Source organism: Trichomycterus rosablanca, chromosome 6 (assembly GCF_030014385.1).
Source record: "Trichomycterus rosablanca isolate fTriRos1 chromosome 6, fTriRos1.hap1, whole genome shotgun sequence".
Lineage (NCBI taxonomy): Eukaryota > Metazoa > Chordata > Actinopteri > Siluriformes > Trichomycteridae > Trichomycterus > Trichomycterus rosablanca.
Window position 1 is genome coordinate 2,613,555 of NC_085993.1, and position 20,681 is coordinate 2,634,235.

At 45.7% G+C, this 20,681-nt stretch overlaps 1 protein-coding gene across 1 annotated transcript; it reads right to left on the reverse strand.

Annotated features, from left to right (window-relative positions):
- Window positions 1-399: 399 nt before the first annotated feature.
- Window positions 400-20,425, reverse strand: zbtb11 (zinc finger and BTB domain containing 11). Its single transcript, XM_062996508.1, has 10 exons — window positions 19,952-20,425; window positions 11,332-11,582; window positions 10,280-10,511; window positions 9,167-10,158; window positions 6,799-7,095; window positions 6,358-6,718; window positions 5,079-5,196; window positions 4,823-4,981; window positions 2,609-2,784; window positions 400-1,314 (listed from the first exon to the last, which is right to left on the reverse strand). Exons 1-10 carry the CDS (start codon window positions 20,259-20,261, stop codon window positions 794-796), a joined length of 3,417 nt encoding a protein of 1,138 aa, XP_062852578.1. The 5' UTR covers window positions 20,262-20,425; the 3' UTR covers window positions 400-793.
- Window positions 20,426-20,681: the final 256 nt, after the last annotated feature.

The window sequence follows — 20,681 nt, forward strand, 5'->3', positions numbered from 1 at the left end:
GTTTTATAAACCTACTTAATAGTGGGCCAACTTTAATTACATTTCTAAAACACCTTGCAGGCCTTTTTCTTTAAAAAATGGTAACGGGCCACAGTTTGGACCCCCCTAAACCAGCTGATTCATGTCAAAAAAATTATAGTGGGCTTGAGATCAGGGCTCTCGGCAAACACCTTGTTTTGTGAACATGGACACAATCATAGATCAGAAAGTAGCCTTCCCCAAACTGTTGCCGTAAAATGTACGTATATTAGTGCCTCCCTACTAACCAGTGCCTTTTTCTACAGCGTTAAGCACCATGTAAGGACATTTATACCAAACCTCTTAAAAAAAAATAAGAAGAGAATAAATCTGGACACTCAGAGTAAGAAGAACTGGGATTGACGCACAGTAAATAGCCCTAAAAAGCTTTATTTGGTCGACACCTTGGCTCAAAATCAGGAGATGTGGAGATACAGCATGTACCAGTCTGTCCAAGACATCATTCTGCATAGAATTTTCAATGTTTATATAAAACGCTAGAGTTTATTTAAGAGCTGACTGGATTGTGTGCTGCATTATAGTGTAAATAATTGCAATCCTGACTATGTACAGTATAAACATAATATGAGAGCGCACACACACACACATCAGAACACACACTCTCCATCTCAGGAGAGACTTGAACCCTCAAACGTTCCACATGTTATTATATTTTACAACAAAAATAAATGTTAAACTTTCGTACAATCCGTTTGTGCCGGTTCTATTGGGCTCAAACACATCTAGAAACGAACCCTCCCGTCCGAGGCGGCCGTCACTCCACCTCGGCCACGTTGGCCACCTCCACCTCCATGGTCTGGATGATCTCGGACGCCTCCACGTCCTCGGTCTTGACCTGCTGTGCCAGGACGTAGTTCACCACCTGCATGATGCTCTGGTCGGACAGCGTGGCGACGCCCCCGTCGCTCATGGCCTGCACCGCCTCCACCGTCTCCTCGGTGATCAGCACCGTCTCGATCTCCTCGGTGACGGACGCCGGCTCCGGGGGCCTCAGTTCGGGCGGCAGCTCGGGGCTCAGGATGCTGACGGCGTGCTCCACCTGCGTCCCCTGGTTGTGGAACTGCAGCGTGTCCTTCTCCAGCATGATCTTGCCGGGCAGCTGGTCGCCGTGATATTTGCTGATGTGCTTGCGCAGGGTGCGGGCGTCGATGTGGGCTTCCTGACACACCGGGCACACGTAGGGCCGCTCGCCCGTGTGCGTGCGCACGTGGCGCTTCAGAGAGCGGGCGTCGGCCCACGCCACGCCGCAGGTCAAGCACTCGAATGGTTTCACGCCTGTGAGGAGAGAGAGAGGACATGGTGGACCATGTTAAGGTAATTAAAGTAATTAAAACATTGCTGGATAAAGCTGCCACTGTTGGGCCCCTGAGCAAGGCCCTTGTCTGAACTTTTGTTGCTTGAACTGTATTCGAACACAACTGTAATTAAATAATAGCACCTGCAAAATGCCCTGAATGTAAATGTAATCAAAAGGTTGTAGGTTTAAGCCTCATCACGACCAAGCTGCCACTGTTGGGCCCCTGAGCAAGGCCCTTAACCCACAATTGCTTAAACTGTGTTTGATCACAACTGTAATTGGATAATGGTGCCTGCTAAATGCCATAAATGTAATCGGAAGGTTGTAGGTTTAAGCCTCATCACGACCAAGCGGCCACTGTTGGGCCCCTGAGCAAGGCCCTTATCTCACAATTACTTGAACTGTATTCAATCACAACTGTAATTGAATAACAGTGTCTGATAAATGCCCTGAATGTAAATGTAATCGCAAGGTCATGAGTTTAAGCCTCATCACGACCAAGCTGCAACTATTGGGCCCCTGTGTAAGGCCCTTAACCCAAATTCACAATTGCTTGAACTGTATTCAATCACAACTGAAACTGGATAACAGCACCTGCTAAATGCCATAAATGTAAATGTAATCAGAAGGTCGTAGGTTTAAGACTCATCACGACCAAGCTGCCACTGTTGGGCCCCTGAGCAAGGCCCTTAATCCACAATTGCTTGAACTGTATGCGGTCACAACTGTAATTGGATAACGGCGTCTGCTAAGTGCCATAAATGTAAATGTAATCGGAAGGTCGGGGGTTTAAGCCTCATCGTGACCAAGCTACCACTGTTGGGCCCCTGAGCAAGGCCCTTATCCCACAATTGCTTGAACTGTATTAGATCACAACTGTCATTAAATAATAACGTCTGCTAAATGCCATAAATGTAAATGTAACTCGAAGGTTGCAGGTTTAAGCCCCGTCACGAACAAGCTACAACTATTGGGCCCCTGATCAAGGCCCTTATCTTATAATTGCTCGCACTGAAATTGACTACAATTGTAATTCTTTTCTGATTTTATTCTTTACATCATTTCTCACAAATTTACCTCCTAAGGAATCAAATGTAAATAAATTATTTTATTAAATAGCTTGGCTGGTGCTGCCACCTAGTGGACTAATCGATGCATTGCAGTGCAATTTAACCAACATGAACTAAAATCATTCAGTATCTGTGCATTCCAACATATCAGTAATTGTGTGTATAAGCGTGTGTGCGTGTGTGTGTGTGTGTGTGTGTGTACCTTGATGGTTATTAACGTGGCGGCGGTACTCGCGGAGCTGAGTGAACTTCCTGCCGCAGTGTTCACACTCTCTCTCCAGGTTCTGCTTCACTCGACCCTTCTTACCGTGAGTGGCCTTCTTCACGTGTCTTCTGAACAGAGCCTTCTCAAAGAACTCCTTCCCACACACATTACACCTACACACACACACACACACACACACACACACACACACAGATAAATACATTTTCAGCATTAAGAAACACTTTTATCCAATGCGACATACAATTGTGATGATTTGTTTGTTTGTTTATTAGGATTTTAACATCATGTTTTACACTTTTGGTTACAATCATGACAGGAACGGTAGTTACTCATTACACAAGATTCATCAAAGGTTACACAGTCATGGACAATTTAGTGTCTCCAGTAGTGATCGACCGATTAATCGGCCGGCCGATTAATCGGGCCGATTTTTGGCATTTTTTAGATAATCGGCATCGGCCGATATATGTGCGCACAAGGCCGATATTTAAACATTGCCTCCGTCAGCTCAGTGACTGTATACAGTCATTGGTCTGGCTGTTGTTAGAGCGCCCCCGTGTGTCCATTTCGCCACTCTCCAGGCAGACATCAGTGAATGCACAAGAACGAGAATTTTTAGTGAGATTGGGACCATTTATGAGAAGAAAAGGAACAGGCTCACTGGAGAAAATGCAGAGAAACTTTATTTCCTGCATTACAACTTGCTGCTTTTAGACTGGGACTACTAAAAAAGAGAGGCTGAGAAAACATTCAGTGAGGATATTGCCATTTTATTTCAAGACTGGAAACTGTTTCCTACAATTTGCTGCTCTTGACTTGGACAGGGTTTACAACCTTTTCCCCCCCCAAATATTTCACTTTAACTTTAACTTCATTATTTTTTTATTCACAAATATTTTTGTTAATATTTTATTTATATTTTGATTACTTATCTAAATGCTCAAACACAATGCACACAGTTTGGTGCTTAAATAATGGCTCCTTAAAAGAAGTTCTTCTATGTGCAACTGTCTTCACTAAGCATGTTTGTTCATTCTTAAAAACAAAAAGATACTGCTATCTGCTTGTGTATGTTAAGTGCACTGAAACCTTTGAAATAATTTGTATTTTATTTAAAGTTTTAATTTTTTGTATTTAATTTTTTGAACGGCCAAAAGAGCAAACAAGAATATACAGTGATAAATAAATGTTGATCATTAATTCTGTTTTGTTGTATTATTATTATTATTATTATTATTATTATAGTATTTTTTAGTTGTAAAAAAATGGTATTATCAGCTTTATATATCGGCCATCGGCCATTAAAAAACCCATATCGGTCGATCACTAGTCTCCAGTTCACCTCACTTGCACGTCTTTGGACTGTGGGAGGAAACCGGAGCTCCCGGAGGAAACCCACACGGACACGGGGAGAACATGCAAACTCCACACAGAAAGGACCCGGACCGCCCCACCTGGGGATCGAACCCAGGACCTTCTTGCTGTGAGGCGACAGTGCTACCCACCGTGCCACCCTACAATTGTGATGAATACAACCTAAGCAAGGGAGGATTGATGGCCTCGCTCAAGGGCCCAACAGTAGCAACTCGGTGGATGTAAGACTCGAACCAGTGACCTTCTGATGACTAGTCCAGTATTTTAACCGAGGCGTCCTAGCAATCCTACGGCAATTCAGTTAGCAATCGCTTAGTCAAAACGTCCAAGATGTCGAAGTCTAAAGCAGCTAAAAACACGACTCGGGTAACTGAGTTTGGAAAACTAACAACTGATTCTTAGGGGGGGTCAAAACACGGACAAGTATTTTGGTATTTGAGACGGAACATGAAGCCTCACGCTGTCGCTGGATGTTCCAGGTTTACGTTCAACTATTAAGGTAGTTGTGCTGTGTATCGTAGCTTTAATTTATTCCATCATTCAGTTTAATGACTGCAATGAAATGTGGCTCTTTTCTTAAAAAATCCTGTGATTTTTGAGGGCGGCTGAAGTTGACAGAGGTTCTTGATCCATAAAGGGGGCGAGTAGGGGCCTGGTCTCCCTTTAGCAGGTTGGTACAAGTGAGTTTGGTGTGTCCTATGTGGCATCTTGTGTAAACATTTGGTTCCCATCGTATTTTGGGGGTATTGAACCCTGTGTGTTTACAGTAGGGTCGATCTCATAGAGTTTATTGGTGGTTTAGGTTTCCGTTCTTACCGGTACGGCTCGGAGACGGTGTGGGATTTGACGTGCGAGTACCAATCCTTCTTCCAGGTGTAGGATTTTCCACACACCTGGCACTGAAAGGGCTTCAAACCCAGGTGCTTGTTCATGTGCTGCTGCAGGTCCTTCGCCTCGTAGAAGCTCTTATCACAGCTGTGGGAACGAAACACAGCCGGGGTCAGAACGAGCGACCGTGTGTGTGTGTGTGTGTGTGTGTGTGTGTGAGATCATAATCAGATGGAATACTCACTGGCTACACTGGAAGGAACGGGTCTCGGGTTTGGGTTTGTGTTTTTTCATGTGCTTGCTCAGACCGGATGCTCGAAAGAATGACAGTCCACATATGGAGCAAAAATATTTAGATTCACCTGTTAAAGAAGAAAAATAAAACAACAATTTGATGCTGATTAAAAGATGTTAATTATTCTTACATCAGAAGTTGACAGCAACATCAACCAAACCTCATTTTGTTTTGGTCTGTATAACACCAAGTTGTCACATTTATGCTAGTCTCGTATTATATATACACCGATCAGCCATAACATTATGACCACCTCCTTGTTTCTACACTCACTGTCCATTTTATCAGCCCCACTTACCATATAGAAGCACTTTGGACCCCCACAGGACCACCACGGAGCAGGTATTATTTAGGTGGTGGATGATTCTCAGCACTGCAGTGACACTGACATGGTGGTGGTGTGTTAGTGTGTGTTGTGCTGGAGTTTTTAAATACCGTGTCCACTCACTGTCCACTCTATTAGACACTCCTACCTAGTCGGTCCACCTCGTAGATGTAAAGTCAGAGACGATCGCTCATCTATTGCTGCTGTTTGAGTCGGTCGTCTTCTAGACCTTCATCGGTGGTCACAGGACGCTGCCCACGGGGCGCCGTTGGCTGGATATTTTTGGTCGGTGGACTATTCTCGGTCCAGCAGTGACGGTACCAGCACAACACACAATAACACACCACCACCATGTCAGTGTCACTGCAGTGCTGAGAATCATCCACCACCTAAATAATACCTGCTCTGTGGTGGTCTACAAAGCATGCAGAGAAACAGATGGACTACAGTCAGTAATTGTAGAACTACAAAGTGCTTCTATATGGTAAGTGGAGCTGATAAAATGGACAGTGAGTGTAGAAACCTCGATTTAACCCAATGTTAATCCAATACTGGTGTAAAACACCGGATCGAATCGTTAAGACTGGAGGACCCGAGTCCAGTCTAGTCTGTCAGGTCAGATTCGCCTTGGACGAAATATTTCTATTTAAGTTTCAGTCATTGTCGTCTTTCAGCCCTGCGTTCAACACCGGCAGAGACACAACAAAGCGACCGGCTGTCATTCATGTTCAACTGGAGCCGGCGAGTATGAAGTTCAAGCATGAACTGGCGCAACATCTACCAGCAACTTTTGAATGCCAGTGAGGAGAAATCGAAACCAACTATTCCATACCCAGGCACACAGTCTGTGGCAGTGTGTGTGTGTGTGTGTGTGTGTGTGTGTGTGTGTGTGTGATAACTTGCCTGTATGGGTGCTGGTGTGCTCGTCCAGCGCCCTCTTGCTGCCGAACGACTTCTCACACATGGTGCACTGGAAGCGCCGGGCCGCGTCGTGCTGCGCTTTGTGCATGTTCAGGTTGTGCTTGGTGGCGAAGCTCTTCCCGCACAGCCTGCACTGGTGCGGCCTCACGCCCGTGTGGTGCAGCATGTGGATCCGCAGCGAGTACAGCTTGGGCAGCGTCTTGCCGCAGATGTCGCAGACGAACTCGCGCTTGGTGCGGCCCCTGTCCCCCGCCGCCTCCGAGGACCTCTGGGTCTTCGAATGCTTGTGGCGCAGCAGGTGGGCGTGCAGCGAGGCGGCGTAGTGGAACTCTTTATTACACAGCTGGAGAGACAGCAGTCACTCGTCAGTACATGAAATAATCACACCGTTAAAAGCGAGCTGAGAGTACGACAGGTACGTACGCTGCACTTGAAGATGCGAGACTTCTCGTGTATGAGGGTGTGCATGATGAGGGCGTAGCGTCTCTGGAACACCATGCCGCACTCGTTGCACGCGTGTTCTCCGTCCACTGCTGATTTCGGTCTTTCCGGGGCGACGCTCTCTTCCACCGGGGTCACCTCCGTTCCATCCGACTCTGACCCCTCGGTGAACGTCTTCCTGTCGTCGGGAGCAGACTCCGGTTCCGCTTCGGAAGGATCAGGCGAAGCTTTCTTCAGCGACTGGGGTGGACGGCCTCGTCTGCCCGGTCTCTGGGGCGTCTAAAGTCCAAACAAAGACGATTCTGTGGTCAGACTGAGACTTTACACAGGACTAATAGATTAAGGTTCTTATTAGATTAGATTAATTCCTTAAATTCATCATGTAAATGAATAAAACTAAGTGTAAAATGATTGTTAAAACCTCTAAATAAAACAAAATAAATAAATAAGCATTAAAACAACAAATGTAATGTTGTTATAAGCCTAATAAACTAAAAGAGCAGTAGTGGCTTAGTTAGCTGATGGTTCTGGACTAGTCAGAAAATTCCCAGTTAAAGCACCACCACCTCAGAGATTTGCATATATTTTAGGCTCATGTAAAACAATGGGGTTGTTTTTGACACTTATACACTGAAAATAACACAAATATAATTTAAAAACAGCTGAAATAAAAAGCTGATTCTTTCTCAGAAGCTGGAGCTGTAACACAAGTTTAAAAGTGAAACAGGGAGGAAAATCCAGATAAACACAGATACATGTGGAGCTGTAACACCGGATCTGATGGTTATTCCACACAAATGCAGATTCGTCTCATATGCACACTTTGATGAGATTTTGAGTTCAGGGGACGTCGAGTTACAAGGTACCGCTGTATTCACAACAGGAATCTGTGTTTTATGCTAGTTGTGTATTAAATATATGTTTTCAGTCTAATATTTAATGATTATTTCTGTATTATCTTCTGTGAGATTTTCAAAACCTCGATTTAACAGCATGTTAATCCAATACTGGTGTAAAACACCGGATCGAATCGTTAAGACTGGAGGACCCGAGTCCAGTCTAGTCTGTCTGGTCAGATTTGCCTTGGACTAAATATTTCTATTTAAGGTTCAGTCATTGTCGTCTTTTACGCCTTGCGTTGAACACCAGAGACACAACAAAGCGACCGGCTATCATTAGTTTTCAATTGGAGCCGGTGATTTCCAGCAACAGGAGGCGGAGGGAACGTTTGTGACATGAAATGGGCGGAGTCGACAGCATGAAAAAGTTTAAAGTTTAAAGCAAAGTTTAACTTTATGCAAATTAGGAGCAAAGTGATGTGGTGAATACCGGTAGGAATTGAGCCTTAAGCAGAGAGGTATACGCTTCATCTCCACCACTGTGAAACACGCTCTGTACAAACTAGCCAGTAAAGTACACTGTTCTACCATGGTGTCTGCTTTTTTGGCTTAGCGGCTTAAATCATGGCAACCAAATGCGATAACCACAGGCGATAGATGCCACTGTTGGGCCTCTGAGCACGGCCTTTATCCTTCAATGGCTTGAACTGTGTAAAGACAATTTAAAGAAGTCAATTTAGATCATTTTATTTATTTAACTAAACGTGTATTGGCGTTTTTAATTATAGGCTACATATAATATAACATATACTTATAATATTTATTAGGATTTAAAAAATATATATTTTCTTTATGCATTTTCTCCCTTTTAGCGCGTCCAATTGCCCGACTGCATCACGCTTCCTCTCCACCGATGCCGATCCCCGCTCTGATTGAGGAGAACGAAGCTAACCCACGCCCCCTCCGACACGTATACAGCAGCCGTGTGCATCTTATCGCCTACACTTTGACGAGTGCAGTGCAGCTCAGCGTCGTGTACGGAGAGACACACCCTGACAGCACTCTTTTCTCATCTCTGTGCAGGCGTTATCAATCAGCCAGCAGAATCGTAATCGCACCGGTCATGAGAGAGAGACCCCGTCCGGCTTAGTCCCGCCCATATCTGAACAGCAGGCCGATCGTCGCTCACGTGGCCGCTCAGCCTCAGCCGGCAGGCAGAGCCGAGATTCGATACGATGTATTCGAGATCCCAGCCCTGGTTCCAGCGTGCGTTTTTACCGCTGCGCCACCTGAGCGGCCTTCATTTATTAGGATTTTAACGTCATGTTTTACACTCTTGGTTACATTCATGACAGGACAGGTAGTTACTGGTTTCACAAGATTCATCCCGGTGGAAACCCACACAGATATTTATTCTTCGGGTGATCATTTATATTAGTTCATCCCCAAAAAGTTTGCCCACCCCTGATTCAGACCAGTACTAATGAGCTGTCGAAGGTTAGACCTAGTACCTTTGCGGTGTCCGTTTCATCCTCGGTGGTTTCGATCCCCATGTGCAGACGGGCGTATCCTCCCTCCCGCACCGAGCGCTTTCTCAGGAAGCGTTTATTAGGATCGAGCCTCTCTTGCTCCTCTTTCTTTTCCTCTTCTGCTCCCGCTGCGTCCATCTTCTCTTCCTTCTGTTCTGTCTGAGGAGGGGGAACTTGCTTTACCTTTGGGGGTCTCCCTGGCCTCCTTTTCTGAGGCGTGGGGGTCGGTGGTGGAGCAGCTTTGCTTGAAGGCTCTTCAGCTTGAGATACCGGCTCCTCCTGGGCAGGCACAGCTTCTGCAGTGATGTGGATGTTCTGAGTGGACGCTACCTTTCCGGGATCGACGCTGATGATGAACGTGTCCGGTTCCATGCTGGTTGCTACGGGGGCGTCCTCCACCTGGGGCTCCTCGACCGTCCAGCAGGCCCGAACGACAGCCAGGGATTCGCTCGAGCCCGCTTGCCCAGAGTGTGTGACCACGGTCATGCCCTCACTCGGATCGGGTCGCCCACCGTGGCCGACGATGGCCAGAGACTCGGCCGAGCCAGCCTGACCGCCGTGAGTGACCACGGTCATCGTCTCGCCGTTCACGGTCGCCCCAGCGAGCAAAGCGAGGGACTCGGCGCTTCCAGCTTCATCTGTGATGAGGGTGATGGCGTGCCCCATGTGTCCGTCGGGCTGTTCGGCGTGGGTCACCACAGCCCGCCCGTCGCTCTCCATGGCCACCACGAAGGTGCCGGACTCGGAAGGATCCGCCGCCTGTCTGGCCATCACGGTGTGCACGTCCCCTCGCTGGTACACCGTCAGCTTCTGCTCCTCCACTTTCTTGTGCACCCTCTCGCAAATCTGGAGCACTTCGGGCATCAGGAGGTGCCGCGCCAGCATGACCACGTCGGCCATGACGCAGAAGTTGAACGTCAGCTGGGACGTGTAGGCGAACTCCAGCAGAGGCAGAAAACTCGCCTTGCTAAAGCCTAGAAACCGAAAAAACAACGAATAAATAAAGGTTGACGTATCAAGAAACATCCAGAGCTCATATTCAGGCATGGGACCAGCATTGAGAGTGCACAGACAGCCGATCACGTCTGTGCTTACCCGAGAGGTCCACCACGGCTTCGTGACTGGACGCAGCGCCCTTCTCGATGAAGAGCTCGTTGAAGTACTCGCTACAGGAAGCCAGAACGGCCTTGTGGGCCCGATGCTCCTCGCCCTCGATCAGCAAGGTGATGTCACAGAACTGGTTATTGAGACGCTGCCGGTTTAGGTTGTCCAGCATGGTCTGTCCGTGTTTAGGGAGGAACTGCTTTACTATCCCCTTACTGTCCACCTGCAGGACCAAATACAGGACAATCAACACCTTATTTATATATGCCGATCAGCCTTAACATTAAAACCACCTCCTTGATCTACAATTACTGACTGTAGTCCATCTGTATCTCTGCATGCTTTGTTAGCCCCCTTTCATGCTGTTCTTCAATGGTCAGGACCCCCACAGGACCCCCACAGGACAGGTATTATTTAGGTGGTGGATCATTCTCAGCACTGCAGTGACACTGACATGGTGGTGGTGTGTTAGTGTGTGTTGTGCTGGTACGAGTGGATCAGACACAGCAGCGCTGCTGGAGTTTTTAAACACCTCACTGTCACTGCTGGACTGAGAATGGTCCACCAACCGAATATATCCAGCCAACAGCGCCCCGTGGGCAGCGTCTAGAAGATGACCGACTCAAACAGCAGCAATAGATGAGCGATCGTCTCCGACTTCACATCTACAAGGTGGACCGACTAGGTAGGAGTGGACAGTGAGTGGACACGGGATTTAAAAACTCCAGCAGCGCTGCTGTGTCTGGTCCACTCGTACCAGCACAACACACACTAACACACCACCACCATGTCAGTGTCACTGCAGTGCTGAGAATGATCCACCACCTAAATAATACCTGCTCTGTGGTGGTCCTGTGGGGGTCCTGACCATCGAAGAACAGCATGAAAAGAGGCTAACAAAGCATGCAGAGAAACAGATGGACTACAGTCAGTAATTGTAGAACTACAAAGTGGACAGTGAGTGTAGAAACAAGTAGGTGGTCATAATGTTATGGTTGATCAGTATATTACAAATAAAGAAGCTCCTAAAACGTTGCACTTACGAAGACCAGCTCATGTTTGTCGATGTTGGATCCCTTCTGCTTGACGGGAAGATCACGAAACTCATCAGTGATGAATTCCTCCTCGTCCTCATCCTCACCCTCATCCTCACTCACGTGGACGGAGGTTTTTCGTCGACCTAACGGACGCGACGCCGTCTGTCCTGTTCCGTCTTCAGCGCTGCCTCGTGCACGATCCGATTTAGGGTGGCAACCGCAGTCACTAATGTAATCCTTAATCTGCTTCAGGATCCCTGCAACACAGACACAGTGTATAGAGTGCAGTACCAGTATATTTGGGACAGTGTATAGAGTGCAGTACCAGTATATTTGGGACAGTGTATAGGGTGCAGTACCAGTATATTTGGGACAGTGTATAGAGTGCAGTACCAGTATATTTGGGACAGTGTATAGGGTGCAGTACCAGTATATTTGGGACAGTGTATAGGGTGCAGTACCAGTATATTTGGGACAGTGTATAGGGTGCAGTACCAGTATATTTGGGACAGTGTATAGAGTGCAGTACCAGTATATTTGGGACAGTGTATAGGGTGCAGTACCAGTATATTTGGGACAGTGTATGGGGTGCAGTACCAGTATATTTGGGACAGTGTATAGGGTGCAGTACCAGTATATTTGGGACAGTGTATAGGGTGCAGTACCAGTATATTTGGGACAGTGTATAGGGTGCAGTACCAGTATATTTGGGACAGTGTATAAGGTGCAGTACCAGTATATCTGGGACAGTGTATAGGGTGCAGTACCAGTATATCTGGGACAGTGTATAGAGTGCAGTACCAGTATATTTGGGACAGTGTATAGGGTGCAGTACCAGTATATTTGGGACAGTGTATAGGGTGCAGTACCAGTATATTTGGGACAGTGTATAGAGTGCAGTACCAGTATATTTGGGACAGTGTATAGGGTGCAGTACCAGTATATTTGGGACAGTGTATAGAGTGCAGTACCAGTATATTTGGGACAGTGTATAGGGTGCAGTACCAGTATATTTGGGACAGTGTATGGGGTGCAGTACCAGTATATTTGGGACAGTGTATAGGGTGCAGTACCAGTATATTTGGGACAGTGTATAGGGTGCAGTACCAGTATATTTGGGACAGTGTATAGGGTGCAGTACCAGTATATTTGGGACAGTGTATAAGGTGCAGTACCAGTATATCTGGGACAGTGTATAGGGTGCAGTACCAGTATATCTGGGACAGTGTATAGAGTGCAGTACCAGTATATTTGGGACAGTGTATAGGGTGCAGTACCAGTATATTTGGGACAGTGTATAGGGTGCAGTACCAGTATATTTGGGACAGTGTATAGAGTGCAGTACCAGTATATTTGGGACAGTGTATAGGGTGCAGTACCAGTATATTTGGGACAGTGTATAGAGTGCAGTACCAGTATATTTGGGACAGTGTATAGAGTGCAGTACCAGTATATTTGGGACAGTGTATAGGGTGCAGTACCAGTATATTTGGGACAGTGTATAGAGTGCAGTACCAGTATATTTGGGACAGTGTATAGGGTGCAGTACCAGTATATTTGGGACAGTGTATAGGGTGCAGTACCAGTATATTTGGGACAGTGTATAGGGTGCAGTACCAGTATATTTGGGACAGTGTATAGAGTGCAGTACCAGTATATTTGGGACAGTGTATAGGGTGCAGTACCAGTATATTTGGGACAGTGTATGGGGTGCAGTACCAGTATATTTGGGACAGTGTATAGGGTGCAGTACCAGTATATTTGGGACAGTGTATAGGGTGCAGTACCAGTATATTTGGGACAGTGTATAGGGTGCAGTACCAGTATATTTGGGACAGTGTATAAGGTGCAGTACCAGTATATCTGGGACAGTGTATAGGGTGCAGTACCAGTATATCTGGGACAGTGTATAGAGTGCAGTACCAGTATATTTGGGACAGTGTATAGGGTGCAGTACCAGTATATTTGGGACAGTGTATAGGGTGCAGTACCAGTATATTTGGGACAGTGTATAGAGTGCAGTACCAGTATATTTGGGACAGTGTATAGGGTGCAGTACCAGTATATTTGGGACAGTGTATAGAGTGCAGTACCAGTATATTTGGGACAGTGTATAGGGTGCAGTACCAGTATATTTGGGACAGTGTATAGAGTGCAGTACCAGTATATCTGGGACAGTGTATAGGGTGCAGTACCAGTATATTTGGGACAGTGTATAGGGTGCAGTACCAGTATATTTGGGACAGTGTATAGGGTGCAGTACCAGTATATTTGGGACAGTGTATAAGGTGCAGTACCAGTATATCTGGGACAGTGTATAGGGTGCAGTACCAGTATATCTGGGACAGTGTATAGGGTGCAGTACCAGTATATTTGGGACAGTGTATAGAGTGCAGTACCAGTATATTTGGGACAGTGTATAGGGTGCAGTACCAGTATATCTGGGACAGTGTATAGAGTGCAGTACCAGTATATTTGGGACAGTGTATAGGGTGCAGTACCAGTATATTTGGGACAGTGTATAGGGTGCAGTACCAGTATATCTGGGACAGTGTATAGGGTGCAGTACCAGTATATTTGGGACAGTGTATAGGGTGCAGTACCAGTATATTTGGGACAGTGTATAGGGTGCAGTACCAGTATATTTGGGACAGTGTATAGGGTGCAGTACCAGTATATTTGGGACAGTGTATAGGGTGCAGTACCAGTATATTTGGGACAGTGTATAGAGTGCAGTACCAGTATATTTGGGACAGTGTATAGGGTGCAGTACCAGTATATTTGGGACAGTGTATGGGGTGCAGTACCAGTATATTTGGGACAGTGTATAGGGTGCAGTACCAGTATATTTGGGACAGTGTATAGGGTGCAGTACCAGTATATTTGGGACAGTGTATAGGGTGCAGTACCAGTATATTTGGGACAGTGTATAAGGTGCAGTACCAGTATATTTGGGACAGTGTATGGGGTGCAGTACCAGTATATTTGGGACAGTGTATAGGGTGCAGTACCAGTATATTTGGGACAGTGTATAGGGTGCAGTACCAGTATATTTGGGACAGTGTATAGGGTGCAGTACCAGTATATTTGGGACAGTGTATAAGGTGCAGTACCAGTATATCTGGGACAGTGTATAGGGTGCAGTACCAGTATATCTGGGACAGTGTATAGAGTGCAGTACCAGTATATTTGGGACAGTGTATAGGGTGCAGTACCAGTATATTTGGGACAGTGTATAGGGTGCAGTACCAGTATATTTGGGACAGTGTATAGAGTGCAGTACCAGTATATTTGGGACAGTGTATAGGGTGCAGTACCAGTATATTTGGGACAGTGTATAGAGTGCAGTACCAGTATATTTGGGACAGTGTATAGGGTGCAGTACCAGTATATTTGGGACAGTGTATAGAGTGCAGTACCAGTATATCTGGGACAGTGTATAGGGTGCAGTACCAGTATATTTGGGACAGTGTATAGGGTGCAGTACCAGTATATTTGGGACAGTGTATAGGGTGCAGTACCAGTATATTTGGGACAGTGTATAAGGTGCAGTACCAGTATATCTGGGACAGTGTATAGGGTGCAGTACCAGTATATCTGGGACAGTGTATAGGGTGCAGTACCAGTATATTTGGGACAGTGTATAGAGTGCAGTACCAGTATATTTGGGACAGTGTATAGGGTGCAGTACCAGTATATCTGGGACAGTGTATAGAGTGCAGTACCAGTATATTTGGGACAGTGTATAGGGTGCAGTACCAGTATATTTGGGACAGTGTATAGGGTGCAGTACCAGTATATCTGGGACAGTGTATAGGGTGCAGTACCAGTATATTTGGGACAGTGTATAGGGTGCAGTACCAGTATATTTGGGACAGTGTATAGGGTGCAGTACCAGTATATTTGGGACAGTGTATAGGGTGCAGTACCAGTATATTTGGGACAGTGTATAGGGTGCAGTACCAGTATATTTGGGACAGTGTATAGAGTGCAGTACCAGTATATTTGGGACAGTGTATAGGGTGCAGTACCAGTATATTTGGGACAGTGTATGGGGTGCAGTACCAGTATATTTGGGACAGTGTATAGGGTGCAGTACCAGTATATTTGGGACAGTGTATAGGGTGCAGTACCAGTATATTTGGGACAGTGTATAGGGTGCAGTACCAGTATATTTGGGACAGTGTATAAGGTGCAGTACCAGTATATCTGGGACAGTGTATAGGGTGCAGTACCAGTATATCTGGGACAGTGTATAGAGTGCAGTACCAGTATATTTGGGACAGTGTATAGGGTGCAGTACCAGTATATTTGGGACAGTGTATAGGGTGCAGTACCAGTATATTTGGGACAGTGTATAGAGTGCAGTACCAGTATATTTGGGACAGTGTATAGGGTGCAGTACCAGTATATTTGGGACAGTGTATAGAGTGCAGTACCAGTATATTTGGGACAGTGTATAGGGTGCAGTACCAGTATATTTGGGACAGTGTATAGGGTGCAGTACCAGTATATTTGGGACAGTGTATAGGGTGCAGTACCAGTATATTTGGGACAGTGTATAAGGTGCAGTACCAGTATATCTGGGACAGTGTATAGGGTGCAGTACCAGTATATCTGGGACAGTGTATAGGGTGCAGTACCAGTATATTTGGGACAGTGTATAGAGTGCAGTACCAGTATATTTGGGACAGTGTATAGGGTGCAGTACCAGTATATTTGGGACAGTGTATAGGGTGCAGTGCCAGTATATTTGGGACAGTGTATAGAGTGCAGTACCAGTATATTTGGGACAGTGTATAGAGTGCAGTACCAGTATATTTGGGACAGTGTATAGGGTGCAGTGCCAGTATATTTGGGACAGTGTATAGAGTGCAGTACCAGTATATTTGGGACAGTGTATAGGGTGCAGTACCAGTATGTTTGGGACAGTGTATAGGGTGCAGTACCAGTATATCTGGGACAGTGTATAGGGTGCAGTACCAGTATGTTTGGGACAGTGTATAGGGTGCAGTACCAGTATGTTTGGGACAGTGTATAGGGTGCAGTACCAGTATATCTGGGACAGTGTATAGGGTGCAGTACCAGTATATTTGGGACAGTGTATAGGGTGCAGTACCAGTATATTTGGGACAGTGTATAGGGTGCAGTACCAGTATATCTGGGACAGTGTATAGGGTGTAGTACCAGTATATCTGGGACAGTGTATAGGGTGCAGTACCAGTATGTTTGGGACAGTGTATAGGGTGCAGTACCAGTATATCTGGGACAGTGTATAGGGTGCAGTACCAGTATATTTGGGACAGTGTATAGAGTGCAGTACCAGTATATTTGGGACAGTGTATAGAGTGCAGTACCAGTATATTTGGGACAGTGTATAGAGTGCAGTACCAGTATATCTGGGACAGTGTATAGGGTGCAGTACCAGTATATCTGGGACAGTGTATAGAGTGCAGTACCAGTATATCTGGGACAGTGTATAGAGTGCAGTACCAGTATATTTGGGACAGTGTATAGGGTGCAGTACCAGTATATTTGGGACAGTGTATAGGGTGCAGTACCAGTATATTTGGGACAGTGTATAGAGTGCAGTACCAGTATGTTTGGGACAGTGTATAGAGTACAGTACCAGTATATCTGGGACAGTGTATAAGGTGCAGTACCAGTATATCTGGGACAGTGTATAGGGTGCAGTACCAGTATATTTGGGACAGTGTATAGGGTGCAGTACCAGTATATCTGGGACAGTGTATAGAGTGCAGTACCAGTATGTTTGGGACAGTGTATAGGGTGCAGTACCAGTATATTTGGGACAGTGTATAGAGTGCAGTACCAGTATATTTGGGACAGTGTATAGAGTGCAGTACCAGTATATTTGGGACAGTGTATAGGGTACAGTACCAGTATATCTGGGACAGTGTATAGAGTGCAGTACCAGTATATCTGGGACAGTGTATAGGGTGCAGTACCAGTATATCTGGGACAGTGTATAGAGTGCAGTACCAGTATATTTGAGACAGTGTATAGAGTGCAGTACCAGTATATTTGGGACAGTGTATAGAGTGCAGTACCAGTATATTTGGGACAGTGTATAGGGTGCAGTACCAGTATATTTGGGACAGTGTATAGAGTGCAGTACCAGTATGTTTGGGACAGTGTATAGGGTGCAGTACCAGTATATCTGGGACAGTGTATAGGGTGCAGTACCAGTATATTTGGGACAGTGTATAGGGTGCAGTACCAGTATATTTGGGACAGTGTATAGGGTGCAGTACCAGTATATCTGGGACAGTGTATAGGGTGTAGTACCAGTATATCTGGGACAGTGTATAGGGTGCAGTACCAGTATGTTTGGGACAGTGTATAGGGTGCAGTACCAGTATATCTGGGACAGTGTATAGGGTGCAGTACCAGTATGTTTGGGACAGTGTATAGGGTGCAGTACCAGTATGTTTGGGACAGTGTATAGGGTGCAGTACCAGTATATCTGGGACAGTGTATAGGGTGCAGTACCAGTATATCTGGGACAGTGTATAGGGTGCAGTACCAGTATATTTGGGACAGTGTATAGAGTGCAGTACCAGTATATTTGGGACAGTGTATAGAGTGCAGTACCAGTATATTTGGGACAGTGTATAGAGTGCAGTACCAGTATATTTGGGACAGTGTATAGAGTGCAGTACCAGTATATCTGGGACAGTGTATAGGGTGCAGTACCAGTATGTTTGGGACAGTGTATAGGGTGCAGTACCAGTATGTTTGGGACAGTGTATAGGGTGCAGTACCAGTATATCTGGGACAGTGTATAGAGTGCAGTACCAGTATATCTGGGACAGTGTATAGAGTGCAGTACCAGTATATTTGGGACAGTGTATAGGGTGCAGTACCAGTATATTTGGGACAGTGTATAGGGTGCAGTACCAGTATATTTGGGACAGTGTATAGAGTGCAGTACCAGTATGTTTGGGACAGTGTATAGAGTACAGTACCAGTATATCTGGGACAGTGTATAGGGTGCAGTACCAGTATATCTGGGACAGTGTATAGGGTGCAGTACCAGTATATCTGGGACAGTGTATAAGGTGCAGTACCAGTATATCTGGGACAGTGTATAGGGTGCAGTACCAGTATATTTGGGACAGTGTATAGGGTGCAGTACCAGTATATCTGGGACAGTGTATAGAGTGCAGTACCAGTATGTTTGGGACAGTGTATAGGGTGCAGTACCAGTATATTTGGGACAGTGTATAGAGTGCAGTACCAGTATATTTGGGACAGTGTATAGAGTGCAGTACCAGTATATTTGGGACAGTGTATAGGGTACAGTACCAGTATATCTGGGACAGTGTATAGAGTGCAGTACCAGTATATCTGGGACAGTGTATAGGGTGCAGTACCAGTATATCTGGGACAGTGTATAGAGTGCAGTACCAGTATATTTGAGACAGTGTATAGAGTGCAGTACCAGTATATTTGGGACAGTGTATAGAGTGCAGTACCAGTATATTTGGGACAGTGTATAGGGTGCAGTACCAGTATATTTGGGACAGTGTATAGAGTGCAGTACCAGTATGTTTGGGACAGTGTATAGGGTACAGTACCAGTATATTTGGGACAGTGTATAGAGTGCAGTACCAGTATATTTGGGACAGTGTATAGAGTGCAGTACCAGTATATTTGGGACAGTGTATAGAGTGCAGTACCAGTATGTTTGGGACAGTGTATAGGGTGCAGTGCCAGTATATTTGGGACAGTGTATAGAGTGCAGTACCAGTATATTTGGGACAGTGTATAGAGTGCAGTCCCAGTATATTTGGGACAGTGTATAGAGTGCAGTACCAGTATGTTTGGGACAGTGTATAGGGTGCAGTACCAGTATATTTGGGACAGTGTATAGAGTGCAGTACCAGTATATTTGGGACAGTGTATAGAGTGCAGTACCAGTATATTTGGGACAGTGTATAGAGTGCAGTACCAGTATATTTGGGACAGTGTATAGGGTGCAGTACCAGTATATTTGGGACAGTGTATAGAGTGCAGTACCAGTATGTTTGGGACAGTGTATAGGGTACAGTACCAGTATATTTGGGACAGTGTATAGAGTGCAGTACCAGTATATTTGGGACAGTGTATAGAGTGCAGTACCAGTATATTTGGGACAGTGTATAGAGTGCAGTACCAGTATGTTTGGGACAGTGTATAGGGTGCAGTGCCAGTATATTTGGGACAGTGTATAGAGTGCAGTACCAGTATATTTGGGACAGTGTATAGAGTGCAGTCCCAGTATATTTGGGACAGTGTATAGAGTGCAGTACCAGTATGTTTGGGACAGTGTATAGGGTGCAGTACCAGTATATTTGGGACAGTGTATAGAGTGCAGTACCAGTATATTTGGGACAGTGTATAGAGTGCAGTACCAGTATGTTTGGGACAGTGTATAGAGTGCAGTACCAGTATATTTGGGACAGTGTATAGAGTGCAGTACCAGTATGTTTGGGACAGTGTATAGGGTACAGTACCAGTATATTTGGGACAGTGTATAGAGTGCAGTACCAGTATATTTGGGACAGTGTATAGAGTGCAGTACCAGTATATCTGGGACAGTGTATAGGGTGTAATCCATTACCTCTCCACCAGTATTTTTGGGACAGGTTCTCCCAGGTGAGCTGAACGTTGAGATGTAGTCCCTCGGAGGTGATGTGCGCCTCAGTGATGAGTCCCCTCCTGCGTTCGGTCTGCATGATCACCTCCAGCTCGTTAAACGCGTCCTGCCCTTTCTGCCGGCGCTGGTAATAAAGGACTCCATCCCGGACGATGTAACAGGCGGCCGCTTTGCGGATCCTCCGCTTCTCGTTACCGGGGATCCCCGGCGCGTACGGCTCGTATTCATTCGTTAAATAGCGCTGGATGGCCCGGTAACTCTCCTCTGTCGACATAACACCCCACGTAAACAATCACGCATAAACACGATATAACAAGTCGCGGCTTTGATTAAAATTCTCAATCGGATCATTCAAACCTAAACTGATTTCTGTAAAAGATTTAGGAAGCGATCTGGCTAGAAAATATTGAATATTTTTCAAGGGGGAACTGCTCTTCATGGCCGTGTTGGTGCATGAACAGACAAAATGGCTGCTGCACAACCGGATGTTGCGTTTAAAATGGCAGGAGACGGAATTACTCGACGTGACTCTTTTTGGCATAACACTAGAGGTCGCCCAAAGCCATGTAGAGAACTTACAAAACAAGAAACTGCACTTATAAAATCGCTTTAATGCATTTAGTTTGGACTTTATCTTATAAATTCTTCATTAATAATAAAAGAAGATATGTCGTTTTCAAAATACTGCACAAAT

Excerpts from the sequence above, each read along its gene's own strand:
- zbtb11 (XM_062996508.1), bottom strand. The coding sequence starts at position 20,261 with ATGTCGACAGAGGAGAGTTACCGGGCCATCCAGCGCTATTTAACGAAT. Across the intron at positions 10,159-10,279 it reads AGCCGTGGTGGACCTCTCGG|GCTTTAGCAAGGCGAGTTTT; the intron begins GTAAGCACAGAC and ends TTCGGTTTCTAG. Across the intron at positions 7,096-9,166 it reads ATGAAACGGACACCGCAAAG|ACGCCCCAGAGACCGGGCAG; the intron begins GTACTAGGTCTA and ends TTTGGACTTTAG.